Raw genomic sequence first — 25,288 nt, 5'->3', positions numbered from 1 at the left:
TCATATTTACACAGAATGTAGTACGGTGCTTCACAGGAGCAAAGTGTGACATTGAGCCACATGAAATATTACATCAGACAACCAAACAGTTTGATCAAAGGGGAAGTGACTTAACGGAGGCAAGCAAGCAAGAGAGGTGGGGAGGTGAAGAAAGGGAGTCTCAGAACTTAGAGCCAAAGCAACTGAAGATATGACCACCAATGATGGAGCAATTGTAATTGGAAATGCACAAGAAGCCAGAATTAGAACAGAATTAGGTGATCTCAAATTGTAATAGATTTGGAAGAGATATTAGAGATGAAGAGAGAGAGAAATGCAGACAGACAAGCACAAATGGTAGAGTTTTGGATGATCTCTTTCAAGCTTAAAGAGGGTAGAACGTGGGAGTCCAAACAAGATTGTTGGGAGAGTTGAGTCTACATGTAACAAACAGTGGATGAGGTTTTTCCATTGATAAGCAAAGACAGGAAGTGAAGTGATATTTGAGATGGAAATAGGTGGTCTTAGACAGTGTAACATACAAAAGCAATGGAGCCAGATAGCATGAATGAGGCAGTGACCGGATAGAGAGAAAGTGACTGGAAGACAAAAAAAGCGCATTGGGTACACATCGCAATCCACAGTGTGCAACATTAAGTGAGAGAGCTTGAACAGCAGTTGTTGGGTGGCAGCAGCAGAAATGGTTAGGAGACGTCAAATGAAGCTGCTGATTGCAAATCTTCCTTTCTGTAGCGTTCAGCAGACAGCGGTTAAAATTACAAGCATTGCCAACTTATAATAAATTTCTGCTTTTCGTCTGAAACAAAAATGTTGGGGGCAGGAGGGAGATGGGGAGAAATATAGGGTTCCAATTTAAATGTCCATTCTGCAAATAAAAATTGCGGTTTGAAGTGTTAAAGGCTCGTGCCCCAAGACTCCTATAATCAAAGACCAGGAGATGGGATGTGCTCACAGTATCACATTAGAGAGAAGATGGTTGGGTATCTTCATGGAGTGAAAATGTGGATTTCAATTCAGGAATTACTTTTCCAGGTCAATTTTTGTTTCCTCATGGTCTCCAACAAAAAGACTCTCTAGTTTCATCACACAATTCCCATTTCTATATCAGTACATTTGCTGCAATTACCTCCAGACTTGACAATACCAATGCTTCCCTGGCTAGGCACTGCTCCATGAACTTATCCCTTACTTAAGTTGCTTAAATGGCCTCAAAATGCCCTGGAACCATGTCAGACCACACCAGTACGTTGGTTAAGGCACCAGGAAAATTCCCATGTGCTCCTTAGACCTTGGTTGGGGGGGGTGGGGGAAATGTTAGTTGACATTAGGACCACCAATGCCGGATACAAGATTCCTTTATGCAAGAGAGGCAGTTTACTTCAAGGGACAAAGTTTGCTGTTGAAACCATGGGAATGGCTCTGCATGTGTAACAGGCAGGGTCAACATTAGCCAAGTCCTGTGATGTAGGAGAGGCAGTCCAGAACAAGCACGTGGACCATATGAACGTTGCAACCTCTCAAACAGGCCAGGAGCAAAACGTACCCAGCCCCTCAGGACATCTGGCAAGGCTGTCAGAACACGTGCATTCTCCCCCTCCGCCTCGTGTCAAAGAAACCTCTGGTGATGAAATAGACACCGCTACCTCTTGAAGATAAAAATCGGCTGAGATACTCCGGGCACAAGAGGCAGGTTATGGTCCAGTAGGTGTTGCCAGTATCCGAGGCAGAGACAGAGGAACTAGAACTGGTGAGAAAAAGCACCAGCAAATGCTGCAGGTAAAAAAATGGGTCTACATCCCAGGACTTAGAGGGGAAGGGATATAGTGATTGGAATGAGGTCAGCCAGGTGGATCTCATGGAATGAGTTTGCTGATTGGTCCAGGTTAACAGCCCCAATCAGGGAGCCCTGGCTGACAGATATAAACAGGAGTGTCAGCTCTGTGCTAGCTGGGTCAGCATCATGTACTCTGGACGTGTAAATAAAGAGTGGCTTGCAGGTGACACCAAGATTGGTGGTACAATGGACAATGTAGGAGGTTATCTGGTAATGCAGTGAGATCTTGGTCAATTGGGCCACTGGGCTGAGGAATGGCAGATGGAGTTTAATTTAGATAAATGCAAGGAGTTGCATTTTGGCAAGGCAACCAGGGCAGGACTTACACAGTCAATGGTACGGCCATTGGGAGAGAAAAAAAAAATGAGATCTAGGGATACAGGTTCACAGCTCCTTGAGCATGGAGTCACTGTAGACAGGGTGATGAAGGTGGCTTTCATCGATCAGTGCATGGAGTATAAGAGTTGGGATGTCTTTTTGCAGCTGTACAAGATGCTTGCGAAGCCACATTTGGAATACCGTGTGTAGTTACTAAACTAGAAAGAGTGCAGAAAAGACTTACTAAGTTGCTACCTGAAGTGGGAGGTTTGGGTTATAAGAGGAGGTTGGTTAGGCTGGGACCATGAGAGGCATATATAAGGTAGATAGGCAACAGCTTTCCCACATGATAGGGGTGTCTAAAGCTAGGGAGCATAGGTTTAAGGTGAGAGGGGAGAGATACAAAAGGGTCCAGAGGGATATTTTTTTCACACAGAGCCTCGAATGGGCTGCTAGATGTAGTGGTGGAAGTGAATACAATTTTGTCATTTAAGAAACATTTAGACAGATACATAGATGGGATAGGTATGGAGGGATATGGACCAAATGCAGGCAAATAAGACTAGTTTAGTTGTGAAAAGTGGGTGGCATAGGCAAGTTGAGCTGAAGGGCCGGTTTCCCTGCTGTAGACCTCTATAACATTTGAACAGGATTGAGTTTAATATCTCATCTAAAAAATGGCACACCTGACAATGCAGCACATCACTGAAGACAAAACTTATACGAACACATTTTTGGCATGTGGCTTGGACCTCGTGCTTTCACCAAGTTTGACATTTAATACACTATTTGAATTTCAGCATAATGGTGATTCTTTCCTCACCTTTTCATATTCATGGTTAATTTTCCCTCATTACCATTAGTAGTTACACTTCTATGTCTGTGTCAGGATTCAGAACAAGCTGGGGTTTGGGACCTAAGCCAGCAAAAATCCTTTGGAACAGAAATTACTGTACAATCAGGAAAGATGAACCATTTTTTTCCTCCATAATAAGACCTCTGCGTATCTTGAAATATATTGAAAACTTAGTCTTAGGTGTACAGAGCACAATTTGTTGACCACAAAAATTAGAAGCATTTTGATTTGTGGTAAGGATAATTATACACGTACAGCATGGAAACAGACTCTTCTGCCCAACTTGTCTATGCTGACTAGATATCCTAAATTAATCTAGTCCCATTTGCAAGCATTTGGCCCATATTCTTCTAAACTCTTCCTATTCATGTACGATCCAGATGCCTTTTACATGTTGTAACTGTACCAGCCTCCACCACTTCCTCTAGCAGCGCATTTCATACACACACCACCCTCCGCATGAAAAAACTGCTCCTTAGATCCCTTTTAAGTCTTCCCTCTCTCATCTTAAACCTATACCTCCAGTTTTGGTCTCCCCTACCCTTGGACAAAAAGACCTTGATTATTCACCCTATCTATCCCCTTCATGATTTTATAAACTTTTAAAAGCTTTATAACAGAGACCACAACAGAGCATCAACCTGACACTACAGGGAAAATAGCCTGAGCCTATCCCTAAAAAAATATAAGGGAAGCAATGGCAACATGAGAACCATTAAGCAACAAGTGCTTAGGATCTAGAATTACAGGAGGCATATCTAAAGCTGAAATGGAAACACAGAACATGAGAGTGTGGTTGAAGCAGATAAACTTGCCATTTTCAAAAAGGAATTGAATAGTTATCTTAAGGGGAATGACTTACAGGGATGTAGGAAAAGGATGAGTTGCTTTCACAAACAGCTCACATGGATATGGGGGGGGCCAAATGAGATTCAGGCCCATCACTGTTGCCACTTTCCATGTTTCACTCATTTAACAAGTTGCATTGTATTCAGATTTAATGCTTGGCAGTGATTCAAACATAATCATAACCTCCCTTTCTGCCCTTAATCAATATGCACAAACACAGACCCTGACATCAGCAGGGGTCACTGGGTAATGATCACTAATCAATTTCCTACTGTCCTCGAACTGTTGGTACTACGGTCAATTGTGGTTCCAGAGTTCTTCAGCTGAGATCAGTTAACTCAGTATAAACTTGGTGTCAAATCCACACATTGTTGCCCAGCTCCAGCGCAACGATACAGCAAAAGCAGGCCATTCTCCAACATTGCCTGGATTAAAACCATGACCTGTTGCTCTGTGCAGCTGCACTTATGGAGCCATTAAGGTCTGTTGCTGACAGGAAAGAAAGCAGAATTGGCTGTGCAGGAAATTTACACGTAGCCTTACCCTCAAAATTACCTCAAACTTTTATACACACACGTAAACTACAGGAGGCATACCTAAAGCCGAAATGGAAACACAGAACATGACACAGATGTAGCTTTTTAGAACTTATTTTATTTTAAAAACAACATTTGTTACGAAGCAGCACTGGCAGAGTTACAGAGCAAATTGGTGATGATACTTGGGACTCAGACACAAATGAACCGAATCTCAGCCAGGCAATTAGGCAGTTACAATGCCACGTTCTTCAGAAAAAAAAATATAAAGTGCAAATAAGACTTTGTGTAGAGGACTCTTAAAGCATCAATATAAACGAGGTAATCAGAACATGCCACTTAACTACACATACAGAACAAAGGTCAGATCCTGCCATTGTTGTTCTCTAACCCAGTACAGGAGCATTAACTTGTCTACAGTCACAGTGCAAGCAATTTCGGAATAGCACATTTGGTAAAACTGTAGTAGCCAAGAAAAGCTTTGGATCTGTGCATTCAGCTATGGCAGGAGACACTTGTTTGTTCTCTTCCCAACTCTGGGTGGGTCACACAGGCAGCAGGCTGTACATGCAACAGGCATTCACAACAAAACTCAGCATTCTCTTCCATGTGGATCAGTTGAAATGGAAGGCTGCAGATGTTTGAAGTGTGCAGCTGTGAGGGCAAAGTACAAAGTCTTGAACTACCAGAGAATGTTAATGAGTACTGCATCACTGCCCCAGCCCTAACACCCAATCTCAGCAGGGTTGCTCCTCAAAAGCTGTAAATGCTATGTCTGTAGTGGAACAGAGATGGGACCTGAAACTAGATTAAAACATTATCATGGAATTATTAAAGCATTGTGGAACAGAGCAACATGGCTGACACCCACAGGAGGGTCAGCTTCTTCAAAGCTATCAAACACAAATTGGATGGGAACACACCAAAGAACTAGCAGTTTGGGTTTCTCTGGTAAATGATACATGCTTCACATGTTGTAAATTTTATTTTGATTAACTGAGTTCTAAGACCAGAAACAGAGGATCAAATGATGCAGTCGATTAGCTCCCAGCCTTTACTAACAAGAATTTAAATTCAGCAAAACTGATTGAATTTTTATCCCAAGTTTGACCTTATTTTGAAAACGAATTCATGTTAACTGAGCTTGCAATCTCAGTTCTTGCTGAAAATTGGACCCAGCACAAACATTCTGCCAACAGTGTGATGAGCACATACTTGATACTAATGGTGTAACACACCATAAAGGAGGAAGATTTACTCTGTATTTAAACAGTGCACTTGACTCAAGTCAGGTTACAATGGCCTTGATACGGAACAAAGTCACACTGTTGCGTTAGCCTTCCCTGCTTAGAGAGAGGATATAGCTCCCTCAATATTGCCCCAGCCATTTCAAAATTACATTCAACCTGGTTAGATACAGAATAAAGATTCCTCTGCAATATCCAAAACATCCCAGATCAGAAACCCCAGGTGCTAGAATAAAGATCCCTTTATACTTTTCCAATAAACAGTCAGGCCACTTACAGCATGATATCTCAAAAGCACCTCCACTGTGATAAAGTTTCCAGGTTCTTAACCTATGAATTTAGTGCAAATTGTGGGTAATATTCTATCCTTGGCTCACACCCAACAGGAACTGGGCTGCAAGTGTCACTCCCATTTGACTACCTCCCATCCCACTGGCCAGGACTGGATCGGAATCCAGATTTCAGAAGCCCACATCAGTGCAGCCTACAATCTAGTCTGCACCAATTGTGTCTTGTAGTCAAGGAGTCTACAGTGGCCAACGAGCTTCCTCACTAACAAAGGATCTGCTGGTCTCCACAGCCTTTTCTTTTCATCTCTGATCACCATTAAGCATCATTACAAAGCACAATCTGTAGTCACGATAAATGGATACCACCATTTATCTCAAAAAAGTGCAAGTTACTGCTTCTTCATTTTTTTTTAAAAAAGTGTTTGGCATAGGTGTTAGTAATGAGAGCTGGGACTGACAGGCAGTATGTAAGTCATCAGAAACTTCGATCTGAGCTTCAGCCACAAGAAATTGTATTGTGTATACATCATCAGAAGCTTCTGGCCCATGTTTGCATTAGCTTTAGAAATGGTCAAAACCAATGTTACATCTGGTGTTTAAAGTTAATTTATATTAAACTCCGCTTCTTTCCTTTCTCTTCTGAAGACGCCAACTCTTGCCAGGATTAGGCACTTTCCAATCATTTAATGCTCAGCTTATGACTACACATGTCTAGACAAACGGTGTTGGCATCCCATGGGATCAGCAACACTCCCCACTCCATCCAATGCCCATGTTCACCAATCACAGTGCAATGATCAGGCCTAGAAGCCTGAGTTGGTCATTCCTCCACCCAGCCCAGGAGCAGTGCAGCAAGCTTTAAGGCACCAAATTGATGCCTGAAATGCCAGAGAATCCATCCCAAGGTCGTCCATCATCAGTCGAAGTTAGCATTACTCTGGCAGTGCCCTCAGCATTCAGTCTTCTGAAGAGACATTTGAAACTCGAGATTACTCTGACTACTCCAGAGATGCACATTCCAAAGTGCAAAACTGGAAGCTGGTTCGCTGTACATGTACAAATGAAATAGGGAACAAGAGATCAACTTAGTGAACACAAAAAAAGGGAGGAAAATCAATTGATGTGCCACTAAGTGCAAACACTTGTCAATTCATCAAACGATGGAAGATATAGTATGAGATTAAATGGAGTGAGAAAGGAAGACAGAATAGTTAGAGAGATGTGCGACTAAACAGATCAGGGAAAGGCATGTTAGTGTATTTCTGAAGATAAACAGGGGGAGATTGTGTAGCTTGGTTACCAGTGCCATTGGTGTGCATATTCTCTTAGTTGGGATCACTAGTGAATGACTCACGAACCTTACTCATCACCCCAAGGGATGCTGCATGCAATGTGAAGGGCAATCAGGATGGATAATAAATGCAGCCTTTCCATTGCTGCCTGCATGCAAAAGACAACTGCAAATGGAAATGCTTATTTGCCCAGTTGGAAATATTAAATTGCCTCTTTTGAGGGGAATGCTATCATATGTGATTTTCCATCTAGGAAAAGCAAACTAAACAGCACCACTTTTCCCCACCTTTACAGGGCATCTATTCCTCACTTAAGCTATTTCAACAGTGAACATAAATAATTGAAGACACATCAGCTGTAACCACTCCATACTATTAGAATATGCGTCTGCCACGCTTTCCAAGGAAATAAAGATAAACACACTTATTCAGGTCAGGGAAATAGGGTAGGAAAGGGAGTAAAACAGACACAATGGTAATAAAATCCTGCCTTGACAAGGCAGCAAGAAAACCTAAGCTGTTGGCAGAGTAAACAACTGGACACCTTGGGTGGCTACCCTGCAGCAAGTAGGACGGCTCCACACTCCAAAGTCAATCACAGCAGCTGGTACACAGCACAGACCCTCCATATAATTCCTAAAGCAAGATACTCCAGCAGGTGGACAGTGTGCTTCTCATAAATGATTGTAAATGTACAAAAGCTCACTGTCGTTGTCTGAATGCCCTCCCAGTGGCACTGATTTGTGGGAGAAGTCTCACTCTGCCACGCTGTGTGCTGTGGCTTGGAGAGTGCCACAGGTCAATCTCCTGCATGCGGCTGGAAGTTGCACATGTATAAGGGCACCTCTCAGTTATCTTCTGGCCACCTTAGGTTAAGCTTCTGACCAAAGTACCACACGGCTTCCTTTGTCCACACTAACCACATGTTCTCCAGACGGGGACCAGGACACTGCATTTACAGAAGAGCTGAACCAGAGGAGGAAGACAAAAAGAAGCACAAGTAACAATTAGAGTTTGAGGTCAGCACTATATCTGCCCTCGTAACATATGCTGATCGAGCTGGCCCTACTTTTCACCCTTCGCTAGTCTGAGCTCATCATAATCTCTGCTGCCTGTATCCTTCTTGCTTGTTATATTTCCCCAGTATCTTCAGGAGACTGAGAAAGTTAGTTTGGAAAAATGTCATTTTACAAGAAAATTGAAATTGACTGATGACATCAGGTCCTCTAAAGCATGTCATAAGTAACTAATTAATTTTAGATTTGCCATACAAATAATGAATTGGAGCTCAAACCCAAGTCTTCAAATGCCATAAACTAAGTCAAGCTGATTCAATTTAGGTTTAAGGTGACAGAGGAAAGATTTAAAAACAGACCTAAAGAGCAATTTTGTCGCGCAAAAGGGTGGTGCATGTATAGAATGACCTGCCAAAGGAAGTGGTGGAGGATGGTCCAATTACAATATTTAAAAGGCATCTGGTATAAGGATAGGAACGGTTTAAGAGGACCAAATGCTGGCAAATGGGACGAGATTAATTTAGAATATCTGGTCGTCATGGACAAGTTAGACTAAAGGGTCTGTTTCTGTGCTGTACATCTCTATGACTGTGTGACAATCCTCCTTTAGTGAAGGAATGGGAGGACTAAGTATACCACCTTCGGGGCTCAGGCAGTTCCAAAACGGTACACCTTGAGTTAGAAGGTCAGGAATCACATCAACTCAATGGCAACCCGAGTTCTGGTTACTCCTGACAGCTTAATAAACACTCTGATGGAATATAGAAAGATCAGACTTCTCTCTGATGCGGTGATAACAGGCTAAACTCCAGTAGCATCCTCATAAAATAACGCCTGGAGAATGAGGAAAGGGGATGGGATTTAAGGAGTAGCCAGGATTACAGCACTGAATCAACTTCCACAAACTCCCACTGGTGAGTGTCTGTCAGGGACATTAGGTGCAAGCTTGATTTGAATCAGCTGTAAGACTCTTCTTTTAGGCATTGGTAATCCAGGTTGACATCTGAAGAACAGCCACTTCAGCAAAAGAAAGGTGCTACTCCCCTGTGAAACATGACAGCTTTTGGGGAGGACAGAATGCTGGAATACATCATAAATAGTATACAGCAAACATTTTTAGACAGCTGTACTTATGGCATCCAAATCCTTCAAGGCCCTTCAGCCAAAGATGCACTTGGGCAGCAGGCGAACTGCGAGTTACAAGCAACTACTACACAGTAATACGCAGCTGTCTGTTTAACAAACCTGTGGTGCTTTCCCAGGCTTCTTTCTATCTTCCCAGATTCAACACCCCACACGTAAAGTATTCCATCTGAAGACCCGGCAGCAACAAATTTCCCATCCGGGCTGGAAAAAAAAAAGAGCGTGAATCTGCAAGAAATTATTTCAGAAGGTTGTATCCCATGAATGCAAGTTTCCAAACCATTAATCAAAAGGATGCACATTCAAATCCCCTCAAACCAGTTTTAGGAATTTTAATTCAGCTGAAAGACCTAGCTTTTGTTCATGAGATAAGAGTGTCTCCGTCCAGACCAGGAACCTAATTGCCCAGAATCAATTAAGAGTCAATCACATGGCTGCGGGTCTGGAGTCACACATAGGCCAGACCAGGTAAGAAGGGCAGATATTTCCTTCTGTAAAGGACATTAGTGAACCAAGATGGGCTTTTTTCAACAATTGGTAGTGGTTATATGGTCACTATTATACTAGTTTTTTATTGAATTCAAATTTAAACATCTGCCGTGGGATTTGAATCAATGCGTTCATTAGCCTGGTGTTCTGGATTACTCACTCAGCTGACATTATCACTAAGCCATTAGTTTCCACTACCAGCAGCTCAGATCTAAGACAGATGCCAGTGGACCCTGTTAAGCTGACAGCAGGTGGCAAAGCTAATGCCAGAGGCAAGATGCAAAACTTTCAACAATGCCTTTCATGTGTGAAAAAAGATCAACTAAGCCAAGGGCTTCCCTTCAATGTTCTCATTATCAGCAGCAGCATGTGATATTTAATGCAGCAAGAAGAAATCTAACTTATGTAAGGTGGGCCCTCAAAGTCATAACAAGAATCTGTATACTTGTAATTTCAACATTGGTATAAATCTACAGGATGCACATTTTTTAAATGCTGTGTTGACCCAGTCAGGGGAATTTTAGCATGAGGAATTTGCAAAAATGTGTCCCTATTTCACGTGGAAACCTTTTAAAAATGTAACCTTCTCTGAAATTAAATCCTCCACCATAACCGGATATAAACGGCACCCTCCAATCCACCCAATAGTATCTGTAACCCCCGACAGCCATCAGACAGCAATACTACCCCGCTACGTCACACATGCCCACCCAACATATCAGTGCCCCTCAGCACAGCTGGTGTTACTGATTCTGCCACGTTACTCTGACACAACAGATGAAATCCACCCCCAGTACACCACCTGGAGTCTGCACAGCCACAATCCTTCTCTTCCTTGATTAAAACACGACCAACTGCGAAAGAGCAGATATCCCAAGCAAATTAAACTCAACTACCTGAACGTTACCCTTGTCCAATCTGATCCACACTTGAATCCTTGTGCACTGTGGGGAAGAGAAAGATAGACAGTTACCAATCATCCACAATGAAGTACAGTGGCATTTAGTTAATTTACTCAATATTAACCCAGTGGCTAAGACTAACTGATCCAGAAATAAAATCCACTATACCTGCACCATTAAATTCAGCTTTTTAAAAAGAAGTCTGCAATAAAATGTTAGCATCAGTCATGTTAATTATAAACTCAGATTGTCACGATCTGATTCACCAGTGACCATAGGAAAGAAATCTGGTGTCCTTAACCTAGCCAGGAAATCACAAAACTGCAGATCTATGGAAATGAGGTTGATTCTTAACTGTCCACTGAAATACTCCAGTAAGTCAATCAGCTGTATTGAAACATGACAAAGTCACTGTGCGAATGCCTTAACCAAATGGTTCATGAAGGAAGCTCACCTTTACCTTCTGAAAAGCAATTAGGAAACACTAATAAATGCTGACCTTGCCAGCAACATTTGCACTCCATGAATGAATAAAAGTATGGACAATGATCCCCATATAAAAACAGTTGAGAACATAGATAACACAGTGTGGAGCTGGAGGAACACAGCAGGCCAGGCAGCATCAGAGCAGCAGGAAAGTTGACGTTTCAGGTTGGGACCCTTCTTCAGAAATGGGGAGGGGGAGGGGTGTTCGACACCCGAACAGCTATCTGCCTTTCATAGGGACTGCTCTCTCCGTGACTCCCTCATCCACTCCACACTCCCCAGTAACCCCAGTACCTTTCCCCACAACAGCAGGCAGTGCTACACCTGCCCCTACACCTCCATTCAAGGTACAAAACAAACGTTCCATATCAGACAGGGGTTCACCTGCACATCCGCCAACGTGGTCTACTGCATCCACTGCACCCGATATGGCCTCCTCTACATCAGCGAGACCAAGCGGAGACTCGGAGACCGTTTCGTAGAGCACCTGCGCTCTGTATGCGACAAAAACCACCACCTTTGGTAGTGAAACATTTTAACCCTCCCCCTCCCTGGGTGACATGTGCCACAGTGGCTCAGTGGTTGGCACTGCTGCCTCACAGCACCAGGAACCCAGGTTCGATTCCAGCCTCAGGTGACTGTCTGTGTGGAGTTTGCACATTCTCCCAGTGCCTGCGTGGGTTTCCTCCGGGTGTTCCAGTTTCCTCCCACAGTCCAAAGATGTGCAGGTTAGGTGGGCTGTCCATGCTACATTGCCCATAGTGTTCGGAATACCTAGATTAGGTGGGTCACGCAGGATGGGTCTGATTGGGATGCTGAGGGTCGGTGAGGACTTGTTGGGCCGAAGGGCCTGTTTCCACACTGCAGGGATTCCATGACGTATGTTAATCCTGGGCCTCCTCCAGTGTCACAATGACACCACCTGGAAACTGGAGGAGCAGCACCTCATATTCCGCCTCGGGAGCCTACAGCCCGATGGCCTAAACGTGGATTTTACCAGTTCCAAAATCTCCCCGACCCCGGCCTCATCCCATGATCAACCTTCCTTCTCATCCCCTCCTCCTTGACCTAACACAACCTGTCCATCTTCTCTCCCACCTATCCGCCACTCCCACCTCACTGACCGATCCCAACCACTGCCTACATGCACTCACCCACCACCATCCCACCTACCTTCCCCAGCCCCAGCCCCAGCCCCCTCTCTCTATTTATTTCTGAGTTCCCCTCCCCCTGCCAATTTCTGAAGAAGGGTCCCGAAACGAAACGTCAACTTCCTTCGTCCGGCTCCACACTGTTATCTCTGACTCCAGCATCTGCAGTTCTTGCGATCTCAGATGAGAACGTATGCTGCTTTCCAAATGTACCCAGAATACATTGCAATTCCTCATAATAAACAAAAATATTGACTCGTTCTAAAAAGTTGAGGCCTGGGCCAGTCTTTACATTTACCTGAAGGACTGTCTGATAACATTCGCACGTAGGTCAATGATCTTTAACAAGTCATCTCTGGAGCAGGTGAGTAGCTCTGTGCGTTCCGGATTGAGATCGAGTGCTGTGATACGACCCTGCAGTTCCATCTCATGCACAATACTCTCTGTCCTGGAGAAGAATAGTATAAAGTGCATAAAGTAACGCTTTTGGGGGATTGTGGAGATCCAGCATTGGAAACTTATTCACGGAGTTATTATGTGTCATTACTGCTCATTCGGTGCAGATGCAGCTGTCTTGATAGAGACAGAACTTTTTTAAAGTGATATTCAAGCCTCCAGTTAATAGATGAATGATATAACAGGATTCTATTTTTAGGACATTTACTAAAACAAGTGACTAAAACACATTAAATACTTTATTGTAGGAAAATTGTACTTTAAGCGAGACAGAAAGGTTTCTCTTTTACAATTAATCGCATCACATTCCCCACAGAATTACGGTCCTTGTAGCAAACAGTCCACAGTTACTCCCCATTTCCAAGGGCTCCTATATTCCTGCTTCTCTGAGTATTAACTTTGAGTGACGGGTACTCCAGATGCTTTCAATGATTCTACTTCCCCCAAGGGCTCATCATTAATTGGAAACACGGGTGATTTAGTGGTGGAAAATGGATGAAAAGTCCACGGCTGATTTGTTGTTGGGGAGAAAATAAAGCATTCAACTTATTCCAGTCTACTGTAATTCGCTGCTCACAATACGGTCTCCTCTTCACTGGGGAAACAAAACACAGACAGGGCGAGCGCTTTGCGGAACATGTGTGCTCTGTCCGCAAAAATGACTTGAACTTCTGGTTGCCTGCTATTTCAATACATAACCACTGGCCAACACGTGTCTTGGGCTTGCTGTGGTGCTCCAATGATGATCAGTGGAACCTGGAAGAACGGGATTTCATTTTCCGCTTGGTAAGCCTGCAGCCTTCTGGATTCAATATAGAGTTCAATAATTTTAGGGCCTAAGCACCTTCGCCCATCTCCTTACTCCAACCCCGACACAACAGGTGCTGTCATCAGGTGGACAGCTACCACAGTTGCCAGCCACTAAGGGTCTCCATTAGCAACTATTCATTCTCCCAGACTGACCTTTACCCACTTCTTTTCTCTTGGAGGAGGAGCTGGAACCCAGATCGGTTACTCTTCACCCCCCAGCCCCTCCCCTACCATATAGAACAACCGTTTCCTAGCTCCAATCAGTTCTGAAAATCTCGGAGCAGGTTGGTTAGGGAAACACCTAAGCCTTCCTGTCAAGGCTGTCATTGTGATCAAGAGGTTAAAGAGACAGATTAGAAATCCAAGGGGTCTCAGAAGCGTTGGTAGCATTGCTACCACAGAACCAGGAAGCATGAGTTCAAGATCCACCTGCTCCAGAGGTGTGTAACAGTGCCTCTGAATCGGGTGGATTAGAAATTGTCCAAGGATTCTTGCGTTGGGGCCCACGTGGCACAGTGCTAGCATCCCTCTGGGCAGGAGGCCCCAGTTCACTTGCTCAGTAGGTGTGTAATAACATCTCAGAAAACAGGTTGATTAGAAATTAGAGGGGTCTTGTGGTGCAGCAGTAGTGTCCCTATCTCTAGGCTAGGAGGCCTGGGTTCAAGCTCCACCTGCTCAAAACAGGAGTCATAACATGCCTGAGCAGGTTGGGTTAGAAAAATTATCTAGATCACACCAGAACAAATCACCCAGAATCCATAGATAGTTGCAGGATGCATCTTCCAAATAGGGAATTATCTAGCACCTAACTTCCCACATCCAGCTGTACTAACATGCAATATCAAGCAGGCTTTTCTCTCTGCTCACCACAAACATTGCTATCTGTGATAGAAAGCCACATGTAGGGAAGTCTGAAACTTGATCTCAAAAAAATTATTACCAACGTAAAGTGTATTAATCCTGCATTTAGTTAGAAAGTTCATTTGTTACCCTTGGTCCCAACTGCCAGGCATCTTTGATATAAATAAGCAGTTTACACTTTTAACTGTTTAAAACCTGGGACAAGTTACTTCTTTCTGGAGCTTTGGGAGACTCCGAGTCTACAACAAATATCTTGCATAAATACCTGGCACTTTCTTTTCAGTAAATCGATCTAAGACTTCCTTCGACTTCCAGCAATCACACCACTCAGGTTTACTGTCAGGCAGACGGCAGAACAAGTCTCACTGACCCTTCATCATCCCTTGTTAGAAATCTACAATCCCAAAATATAATCTTCTATACCTCAACAATGCCCATTTTGTTGTGTTGCTTGTTGTTACACGGGCAAGTACAGAACCAAAAAGGATTTTACAATCCACAAGTTCCAAAACTGATCTCAGTCAGCTGCTCTCTTAAGCTATTTACATAAATTTGGCCATATTCTTTGGGCTTACCTCTCTGGCCCAATTGAAGTACATAAAACTCTGAGAAGCCTTGACAGGATAGATAACAAGAGTCTGTTACCCTTGGCTGATGACTCTAAAGTCTCAGGTGAAGGAATCAGCCCTTTAGGGCAGAAGCAGGGACATTGCTTCACTCAGAATTCTTCCAAGAATGGTGAGGATGCTTTGTTGACTGAATATATTCAACACAATGAGAGACACTTTAATCATATGGGGGGATTAAAAAAGTATGTGAATAGGTTGAAATATTAGGTTATGTTGAAGCAGAGCCATGAAATTGAATGACAAAACAGAATCAATAGTTCATACTCTTGCTATTTCTTATGTCGTCTACATAAAAATCTCCAGACTGTGTCCACTACCTCATCCCAAAGGCATCTTACTTCACATGCCCACCAAGCTCTGCACAATTTTGCGCAACTTCCTTGTTCGAAGCTGGAACCTTTAGCTCTGAATCATAGAAGCTCTACAGTGTGGGAGCAGGCCATTCGCCCATTGAGTCCACATCGACTCTCCAAAGAGCAATGCACCCAGACCCACCACCTATCGTATCCCTGTAACATTGCATTTCTCATGGCTAACCCACCTCGCTCACACATCCTTGAACACTATGGGCAGTTTAGCATGGCCAGTCCACCTAACTTGCACATAGAAGAGAATAGAACAGTTGGACATATATTTGGACTGAGGGGGGAAATAAGCACCCAGAGGAAACGTACACAGACACAGGCAGAACATGCACACCCCACACAGTTGCCCAAGGCTGGAATCGAACCCAGGTGCCTGGCACTGTGAGGCAGCAGTGCTACTGGGCCACCGGGCTGCCCTGCTTCTGCAGTTTGTGGTAACCTCAAATGCATTGTCATCTTCTCCTTTAAGGACTTGAGAGAAAAGTTTTGGGGAGATCTTATTCAGAAAAAGCAGTCCTACAAACTGTCCGGTCTACAAATCTTGGCTGTTTGGGTCCACGACAAGATAAATTTTCAGAAGCATGTTAAATGATTCAGGAGAGAAACTCAACATGATCATCTCACCTAATGTCCCAGAAACGAATCTTCTTGTCGAAGTGCCCACTCATAACACATTGCTCAGTGCAAACAATATCGTTGCAGCTCGAACCAGCAAACACTGTCTTTGTACCTAGAAGATAGAAGATAAAGGGTTAATATTGAAAGAAATGGCAATAAGACAGAATGCTATTCTTCAACAGCCTTATTGTATTTTATGCAAGAATTGCGCACCGATACTTGTACAAGTTGGGGAACCGAACATTCTCACTAGTTTCTAGAAATCAGCACGCTGCACACTGACTTCCACCTAGCTCCCAATGTGCTGTTCACAAGCATCTGTCAATCACTGATTAACTGTTATCATGTGGATGGTTGTCGTTTTTTTATGGAGGGGGCAGGGGGGGCGGGAGTGGTGGAATGCATTGAGTTGAAAGAATCTCTCTTTATTTTTCACTAATTTAGTGAAATGCACAAGTCAAAAGTCGTCAACATCTGTGGCTCAACCATTTGAATTTTGAATGTTTTTCTCTTGGAGCAATGGTGGGCTACTGTCCTTTACCCTTCCACCTCCTGCTGGCATTACCCTTTATTAAGATAACATTTCACTGAAACCAGTAATCTCACCATTACTTGCATGTCAACAGGGATGCAAGAGTGGGCTACTGAATGATGGGAAGCTCAAGCTCAATGGAGTCCTACACCCCTTTTTACACAGAATAATCCAGCTGGAGTTATTGAAAATTGATCAGGCACCAGTTTGTTTTGCAAAGCAGGTATGACTGTAATTATTGAAATAGGTGATCTCAACAGTAAGTGGGAATGCAATGATGATTATGGCTCACTGCTACAGTGGTCAGGAGATCACTAAGTGCTGCGCAGGAGAAAGAAACTCTGCATTCTATATCATTTCTTGTCACTTTACCTCGACATCACAGTCCTACTTACAGATCTTACGACTCAAGTCCCACAGCTTGAGTGTCCGATCGTGGCTTCCTGACACTACCCGGGCATTGTCCAGAAGAAATTTTGCAGATAGCACTTTCCCGCTGTGTCCTGTCAATGTGTGCTATTATGGAAAGGGAAGGCACAACAGACAATAAGTCAGTCCTCAACTGTAAATGTATGGATCGGTTTACTGCACAGCTCTGCTCTCAACTGAGAAAAATAACCTTGCATTTATAGGGCATCTTCTATGGCCACCACTTAGCTCAAAGTGCTTTACAGCCAATGAAGTACTTTTGAAGTGAAGTCGCTGTATTGTGGTACAGGAAGTACAGCAGATAACATGAGCACAGCAGGTTGCCATGAACAGCTATTTGATAATGACCAGTTAACCTATTTTTTGGATACTGGCTGATAGTCCTCTGCTCTGTTTCAACGTATCAGGCGATCTTCTGCATCCACCTGAGCAGGCAGAGGCAGTGCCTCAGTTTATTTTATCCAAAAGGCAGCACCACCCACACTGCAGCATATTTCAGTACTGTATTGAAGAGTTGGCCTTTTTTTTTTTTAAAAGAGATGCACAAATCCTGGAGTGGGACTTGACTTGAACCAAGAACCTAGTGACTCAGAGCCTATAGTATTATCTAAACCATAGTCTTCTAAAAAAAATGCACAAGTTTTGTTTCAAAAATCAAACCTCAGGCCAAAGTCTGGCTCAAAGTCACTCTCAGGTGTGATAGGATACTGGGCTGACCGAGCATGTGATTCCAGCAGCAAGTTCGATTTGATCATACTGTCAAAGTTTGCATCGGAGTCACACAGGTTAAAACAGTAACAGAAAAGTGTTATTTTAATGGGGTCCATTGACTTGAAAGCTGGACTACCACTTGATTACCAAGAGCAGTTGTTTTCTAGATAGGAAGAAAGAGAACTGCACCAAATTCTAATTCTGTCACTTTCCTTCCGGCTGGGAGTAGACACTGGGGCACATATGAAACAGTAATTCTACTGGAGATCATTGGTAAAAGGGCCAGTGACCTGCAAATGGTTCCCAAATTAAAATTAGGAAAGAGATTAATTTAAATAAACCCTGCTGCACTCAGCTACAAACACACACTAAAGACATAGACCTGAACTTCAAGCAAAGACATACTTTAATGTTACGGTTTTGTTTTTACAAACAGGACATTGTCCAACTTACCACAGTGCCTTGCAGAGAGCAACCACTTCCTGTGACACTTTCCAACTAGCCTCTGCACCAGAGGTTAATTTTGTCAGCCTTTCACATTTTCCAGTTCTGACAGAGGGTCACAGACTCAAATGTTAGTTTTTTTCTTCTTTCTAAACTGGGAGACTTCACCCACCACCAGCTGTGAATCACCTCTGCTTTACTTTTAAATCCAAACATGCTGCACCTAGACACTGCTTCTCATGCACTGTATGCATTCCTGATGCTCCTTTGTCCCATTTACCCAGCATCTCCTGCCAATTCTCCACATTCAAAAAAAAAAAAAATCCCTACCACTCCACTCCTGAATCCCATTAATGCCCCCAAACTATATCTTTTCTTTCTGCTTACCTTCCTGTAATATCTCTCATTAGATATGAGGCCTGGAGTTTTAACGTGCATACTGACCTACATGACCTAAACAGACTCAACACAGAGACAAATTGTACACTAAAGGTATGCCTTATGACATCAGAGGGTTGCAGGGCTGGAGATTATACCAAGAGGCCTTAGAGAAATTTTAAAACAAGGATGTGGCAAGCACTATGTATAATGCCTTCAGTGTTCGTAATATTTAAATGGGGAGATTTCTGCTGTTATAACATTGGGATGTCAGTCATGTAGCATGCCGAGTGCGAGTCACCAAGAGAGGTGGTGACGAGGTAGATGTACATGTGGAAATATTTTGTATTGTCATAGGACGGCACCAATGAACAGCATGTAGATGAATGTTACAAAGAGACCTTGGATTGACACTTGGGGAACATCAGACATAGGAGTGCATGAGTGGGAAGAAAAGCCATCACAGGTTATTCTCTAGTTATGCTCATATTAAAAATGGAAACAGTCAACTGTAGTCCTACCCAGTTAGATAACAGCACCTTGGGAAGGGTGGTTGCAGCAGGGTGCTCTGCCCACACTCAAAACTCAAACAGCACTCTGTAATGTCAGTGTATAGTGCACCAGGGCAAGGTGCACAAAGTCTTGCCCACGGATATAAAACATACAAAAAAATTAGGTCACACACTACATATGATATGTTGTTTGATGCAAAATTTTGTCCACCGCAAGGTTTAGGATGAGAGATCTCAGTTTTCAATTTGCAGTCAGGCAACAGAGACAAACCCCACAGCACCAACACTCCTAAGTAAGTATGTGTGTTAGATGTGCATTGCAGACATGTTCCAAAACTCGCAAACTGACTAAGCAGCAGCATCAATTACTATCAGGAAATCCTATACCATCGCAGCATGTCTAGAGCAGGATGGAATTGCAGGGTTCCCTGGGAGTGAGGCTGTGAGGGTAATGCCCTATGCAGTCAGACCTTTTACTTATCATCACCGACCTCTGTACAACAGCTTTACTCAGTTTTGCCGACTGAGCATGACTGACTCATAAGTCTATGTAAGTGGCCAGGCCATGGTTAGAATTGTGTGTGGAATTTGGCACTTACATAATGATGCTGTGGAGAGGGTGTAGAAAATTACCAAAATATAGAAGAATGAGAGGCACAAGCTTTAGAAGAGATTAAAAAAACAGGCATTGTCATTAGACGAGGTTCAGAGTTGTTAAAAGTTATGAATTTGTTTCTCTGCTAGTGGAACTATCTAGGGCCACTGGTCATCAAGTGCTTCTTTCCTTCAAAAATTCAAATATTTACCATGAGCATAAACTCAATTTAAAATTCATCTTTCATTCTCATGACAAAATACTACACATAGGGAGTGTAAGAAGGAAGCTCCAGACCGATATGTCTGAAGCACAACAGCAGAGACTAAATTGAGAATATGTTTATGTATTTGCTACTTACCCGCAGCCGAGAATCATCGACAGTCCAGATTCTGCTGGCAAAGTCATTGGAGGCAGCTAGGAGGTATGCTCCCTGAGGATAAAGAATATCATTACCTTAATACTTCACAAACTGAGCGAAATCACCAAACAGGGCATAACATTACTAACATGGAGCGGTCTGAACTGTAACAGATTCAACTGCAGTCTAATCTGTTAGCTCAACCAGGGTAGGAGCTGGAATGAAGATCGTATTCAATGCTCCTGCATAAGCAAGTGTACATGTATGTGTAGATGAAGAGAGAAAGTCAGTTTTAAATATTGCTGGTGTCACAAGCCCTGACCACACATCTAAACGTATGCTACAATCTGGTTACAACCAGCAACTTGTTCCTTTAAATGTAGACAAAGAAAGTGAACTTGACTAGCCATACGAATGCAGCAGCTACAAGAGCAGCTCACAAGCTAGGAATACTGCAGCCAGTAACTCACTTCTTGACTCCCAAAGCCTGTCCACCATCTAAATAGGCACAGGTCATAAGTGTGATGGAATACTTCCCAATTGCCTGGATGAGTGCTTGACACCATCCAGGACAAAGCAATCTGCTAAATTAGCACCACACCAACAAGCATCCACTCTCTGCACCATCAGTGCTCAACAGTATGTACCATCTACAAGGTGCAGTGCAGAAATTCACCAAAGATCCTTAGAAAGCACCTTCCAAACCCATGACAACTGCCATCTAAAAGGACAAGGGTAGCAGATACATGGAAACAACAGATTTGGAAATATATCACTATTCCTTTAATGTACTGGATCAAAATCCTGGAATTCCTTCTCTAGCACCATTGTGGGTCCATCTACAGCACAGAGACTGCAGCAGTTCAAGGTGACAGCTCACCACCACCTTCTCAAGGGCTAATAGGGATAGGCAATAAATCCTGTCCCATGTCCCCTGCATGAATGATAACAAAATAAAGAGAGATCTAGGGGACTTACTAAGAGAATAAAGCCTCAAGAAACCACCGTTTTGAACAAACAATAAACTTTACTGCACAATGTTAGAATAATGCAACCAACACGTAGAACTTATTTCCTAACACAAAACTAACACATGGCAACTATGGGTAATAGACTGTGATTAAACATTCCCCAGACAAATGCGACGAAGACAAATCCCATGAATTTCACAGCAACTCGCCTCAAACATTAATGACAGAGTGGTTCATCAAATCTCATTAAATTTCCCAAGGATCACAATTCTTTACTTTCACCAAACTGGACTTCTGATTCTTTAGAAACAGTTTTGCAGAAATGGTTCAAAACACCTTCCTTTTCTGAAGGCAAGCTTGCTTGTACTTATTCACAAGCTTAACTACAGCTCCTTGCTGACAACGAACTCCACTGAGCCATCCCTGCCCCCTGGATATTTCCCCTAAGCTCCGAATTTGCTCAGTTACATGATGCAAACATTGCTTGTGAACTTTCGTATCCCCCATCATTCAGCTGTAGTGAATTACTACTGTTTGCAGGCTCCTCCTGAGCCTCTCATGGACTCCCTCAACACAAAACCAACAACATTCCTACTTTCTTAACTCCCAGGACTTAGGAGTTCCTGATTCCAAAACTTAGCTGTCTACTAATTCATAGAGCTTGCTCTTGAGTTTGAACACCAGTTATCAAACTACTCTTAACTCCCCAAGCCTCTTACACAGATCTGAGAAATGCAGCTCTCTTTCCAGCAGTACAGCTCACTGTAGTACTTCTAACATGGAGTTGGCCTTTCTCTCCTTCAACTAACTGCGTCCTTCAAACGACTCAAGAACAGTTCTGCTTTACACAATGAAAACCTTGCAATAAGTGCCTCTCCTACTGCTGGGGAGAACTGAATGTTACTATACGTTTGAAACTGTCAAATCTAGCATGTTGGAATTAAATACACCCTCATAGTATTCTCTCAGAATGCTGGAAATCAATTTCATCACACAGGGTTAACTACAACACTGATTAACTGCAAACTTAAAACTCCCTCCACAAAGTCCTATCAACAACTCCAGACCACATACCATTGATTAAATTCATACCAGGTCTTCTTTGACATGGCTCCATGCCTGGTCCTGAGCACCATCCTGAATGCTAGCAGACAATGGACAGGGACAGAACCAGTTAAGTGCTAATACAGCCAACGGTAAACTGTCTGTGGACGCACCATCTCTTGGCTCATTATTCATAAATGGCCAATGAGTTGAGATACAAGAGGCTTGACAACAACTGCAAAATCTATTTTGAAAGAGCAGGGATTTTTTTTTTTCCCCCTAAAAAGTAACTTGCAGCTGAGTAAAAGTCACGAAAGTAGATGAACTCCAACTTACTGTGCTGTCAAATTCAAGGCTGGTAATGCCAGCATTGCTGCCAGTGAGTGAAGCCTTCAACTCACATTTTCCTGTACAAAACAAACACAGTCCATCAGTCATCAGTGTCACAACCAGTAGGAGTCTTACCAAGACACTTTCTCCACAAATGTAGTATTCCTGGATGAGTCTGTATTCATACTTTTCAGGACAGGTATGCAATATGCTTAATGAAGAGTTAAACTGTTTAGTTATCCTCAGGAGGAATACTGCAAGATTCTAAGGAGCTGGTTTAGACAGCTAAGCAACTCAGCCACCCTGCTACTTGTGTTCACGGAGTAAGGATAGGTCTGGACTGAGATGCATCCCACTCGCCCACTAGTTTCATGTGAAGAATGGTCAAGAACGAGCAAGGAAAATCAACAGCAGAGGGCACCAGACCCAAGTGAGAGTCAGTATTTTGAAGGAAAGGAAGATAAATAGACTTTAAATAAAAATCTTTCTCCACCATGTCACAGGTGCTATACCTGCTCCAAACTATTAAGATGACTGTGAGAGAATCCCAACAGGGCACTTTTTCCAAACCACTGACATCAATTGTTAGCCTCAGGCATTTCTTCATGGGAATCAACAGCAAAACTATTACAAATGAGCCATAGTGAAACATCCCTTTAAATAACCGATCATTAAAATGATGTAATATTAATTAGCATGCAGCAGTCAGATGAGACTAATGTTTAGTGTTTCACATCAGCATCTAGACCAATGTAAGATCAATCCCACTTTCTCAATAGAGGTCTCAGCTTGAAAACTTGCAATCATGCACCAGAGATAAATCCCACCATGCTCAAAAGCTCCTGTGGGATGAATTCTGTAAGATGCGTGCTATAAAGACATTCCACATCTCTCTGTGAGAATATCGACTGAAACAGCAACATCAGTCACTGTCAGGAACTCCATTTCCATCAGAGCACAACTGGAGCAGAATGGAAAATAGAGGAGCCCCTGGGAGCAAGCATGTGGCCATTTAGTAAAGTGCCATCAGAGCGTTTATCCATCATCACTGACCTCAGTACTTCAAACAATTACAAAAACACCACTAGCTTAGAAAAACATGGATATTACTGTCCACATCTTAAACTGAGACAATAACAATACATCAAGCAGGATTCAAGTTTTATCCTGAGTCAGATAATAATGAGGAATGGGAAAGGGTGTTATAAAGCATCTCAGCCTTCCCGGGGTTAATTTGGAGGGAGTGCTACAAAAATTAACTAAAGTTCCTGATCACTATGCAGAAAGTGCGCTGTGAAAATTGAAAAGGACAGGATTAGATTCTGCTTTAATACCTCCCAAAGTGGGACTGCCTACTGACGCTCCCTGTCTAAACTCTCCATTTGGCAGAGCCTAGCATCTATGGAAATGCAGACCACTGGGAGTTACAGCTATGGTGAGGGAGTGAAGAGAACAGGAAACAAAAATAACTGAAGTTTCGACACATGTGCCATAGGTGCTCATGGTAGATAGTTAGATGAGACTCCCTTCGCCAATAAAATCGTGAAAATGTTGCTAGGATTACCCATAATGTTTCTAAACAGTAAAATGGTCACAGACACAAGAGTCAGGTTCAGCTCTAATCCCCATTACTTGGCACCAGTGTGGATTTAGATGTAAACCTTCCCCCTATATACCTGACAAGATCTCCCATAGTTTAACCTTCCGGTCCGTGCCACCAGTCACCACCACTCGAGATCCTGGACTGAACTGGACTGCGTTAACCTCTCCATCATGAGCATCCTAAAATAAAAAAAACAGGAAAATCCAGAGCAAAGGTGAGAGAAAACCATGGATTATAGTGGGACCCCTATAGAAAGGCACCCTTAGCAGAAACTTTGGGTATTAGAACTGCACTGTTGCCAACAGTGAAGCAGGAAACAAAGTGTAGTAATGACATTCCAAAGGCCAATTTTTATCTTTTCTCTGTGCTAGTTCTGTGCTGCTGCCTTTAACTGCAGTCTCTCATTGTCACCTTAAACAATTAGCATGAGCAATATGACTAGGGAAAAGAACCAGAGTTGGTTTCCTATTGTCTTCCTAATACTTACGGAATGGAGACACAAGTCCTCTTCCCAAAGAATCCACCTGCAAACAGCTGTTATGTTTCAAGATCCTAGCTCTTCGGCCATTAGCACTGAAGATTCACTCTTTCATCGCTAGCCATGGCTTGTAACGTTGAGCAGAACCCTTAATTCGGCCTGCAATAGGGTTAGGGTTAGGGTTAGGCCTAGGCCTAGGCCACCCTAATGTCTCAAAATACTCCTAAACTGATACAGATTGTAAATAGTAGGGGTCCCAGCATCGGTCTTCATAGCCCTCCACCACTGCCCACTCAACAATGACCCATCCATTCCTATGCTCTGCATTCCACCAATTAACTAATCCACAATCCAGAATGAGGACCTGATCTCTTATATGGGAGTTAAAGAACTCAGCTCGCAGCTTCAAGTCACGCAGTAGAAGTAGCCACACATCATCTAACACTCCATTGTGACTAGTTCTGTTAAGTTACGCACTGTGGATGAGATCATATATTTAACATCACTGAACTCAACACTGATTTACAACTGAGCAAAGCAGCAGACTGGAACTGCTCCAGAACTATAACCAAGTTACAATCAGCCAAGAGCCAGAACACTGCTCTTTTCCATTTACTGGAACTATGTGGAAAGACAGGAGAAACTTAGAATTCTCAGCTTCATTAGAAGACCATAATAAAATCCCAAATTGTACAGACAAAGTCAACCTGTAAATTAATATGTCAAATAAGGGGCAAAAGATCAGACTGCTG

The 25,288-nt window shown here is 43.0% G+C and overlaps 1 protein-coding gene and 2 non-coding genes across 4 annotated transcripts in view; all 3 read right to left on the bottom strand.

The window, feature by feature from the left end:
• Positions 1–4,491: 4,491 nt before the first annotated feature.
• Positions 4,492–25,288, bottom strand: part of LOC109914974 (autophagy-related protein 16-1-like) — a 43,560-nt gene continuing 22,763 nt past the window's right edge. For both annotated transcript variants that reach the window (XM_048604179.1, XM_020514581.2), the window contains exons 10-18: positions 24,132–24,237; positions 22,462–22,532; positions 20,111–20,182; positions 17,076–17,196; positions 16,155–16,260; positions 12,708–12,857; positions 10,767–10,814; positions 9,484–9,585; positions 4,492–8,188 (exon numbers count right to left, since the gene is read on the bottom strand). In XM_048604179.1, coding sequence (XP_048460136.1) covers positions 8,095–8,188; positions 9,484–9,585; positions 10,767–10,814; positions 12,708–12,857; positions 16,155–16,260; positions 17,076–17,196; positions 20,111–20,182; positions 22,462–22,532; positions 24,132–24,237 — 870 coding nt within the window. In that variant the 3' untranslated portion in view covers positions 4,492–8,094. The remainder of the gene's footprint in view (positions 8,189–9,483; positions 9,586–10,766; positions 10,815–12,707; positions 12,858–16,154; positions 16,261–17,075; positions 17,197–20,110; positions 20,183–22,461; positions 22,533–24,131; positions 24,238–25,288) is intronic.
• LOC125484776 lies at positions 19,385–19,646 on the bottom strand. The gene has a single exon (XR_007263595.1). It is a non-coding gene; the product is annotated as a small Cajal body-specific RNA 6 (non-coding RNA).
• Positions 23,236–23,509, bottom strand: LOC125484777. Its single transcript, XR_007263596.1, has one exon. It is a non-coding gene; the product is annotated as a small Cajal body-specific RNA 6 (non-coding RNA).

The sequence above is a fragment of the Rhincodon typus genome, chromosome 13, assembly GCF_021869965.1.
Source record: "Rhincodon typus isolate 14 chromosome 13, sRhiTyp1.1, whole genome shotgun sequence".
NCBI lineage: Eukaryota > Metazoa > Chordata > Chondrichthyes > Orectolobiformes > Rhincodontidae > Rhincodon > Rhincodon typus.
The sequence above is the reverse complement of the archived record's forward strand: the minus strand, read 5'-3'. Positions and strand labels throughout refer to the sequence as shown.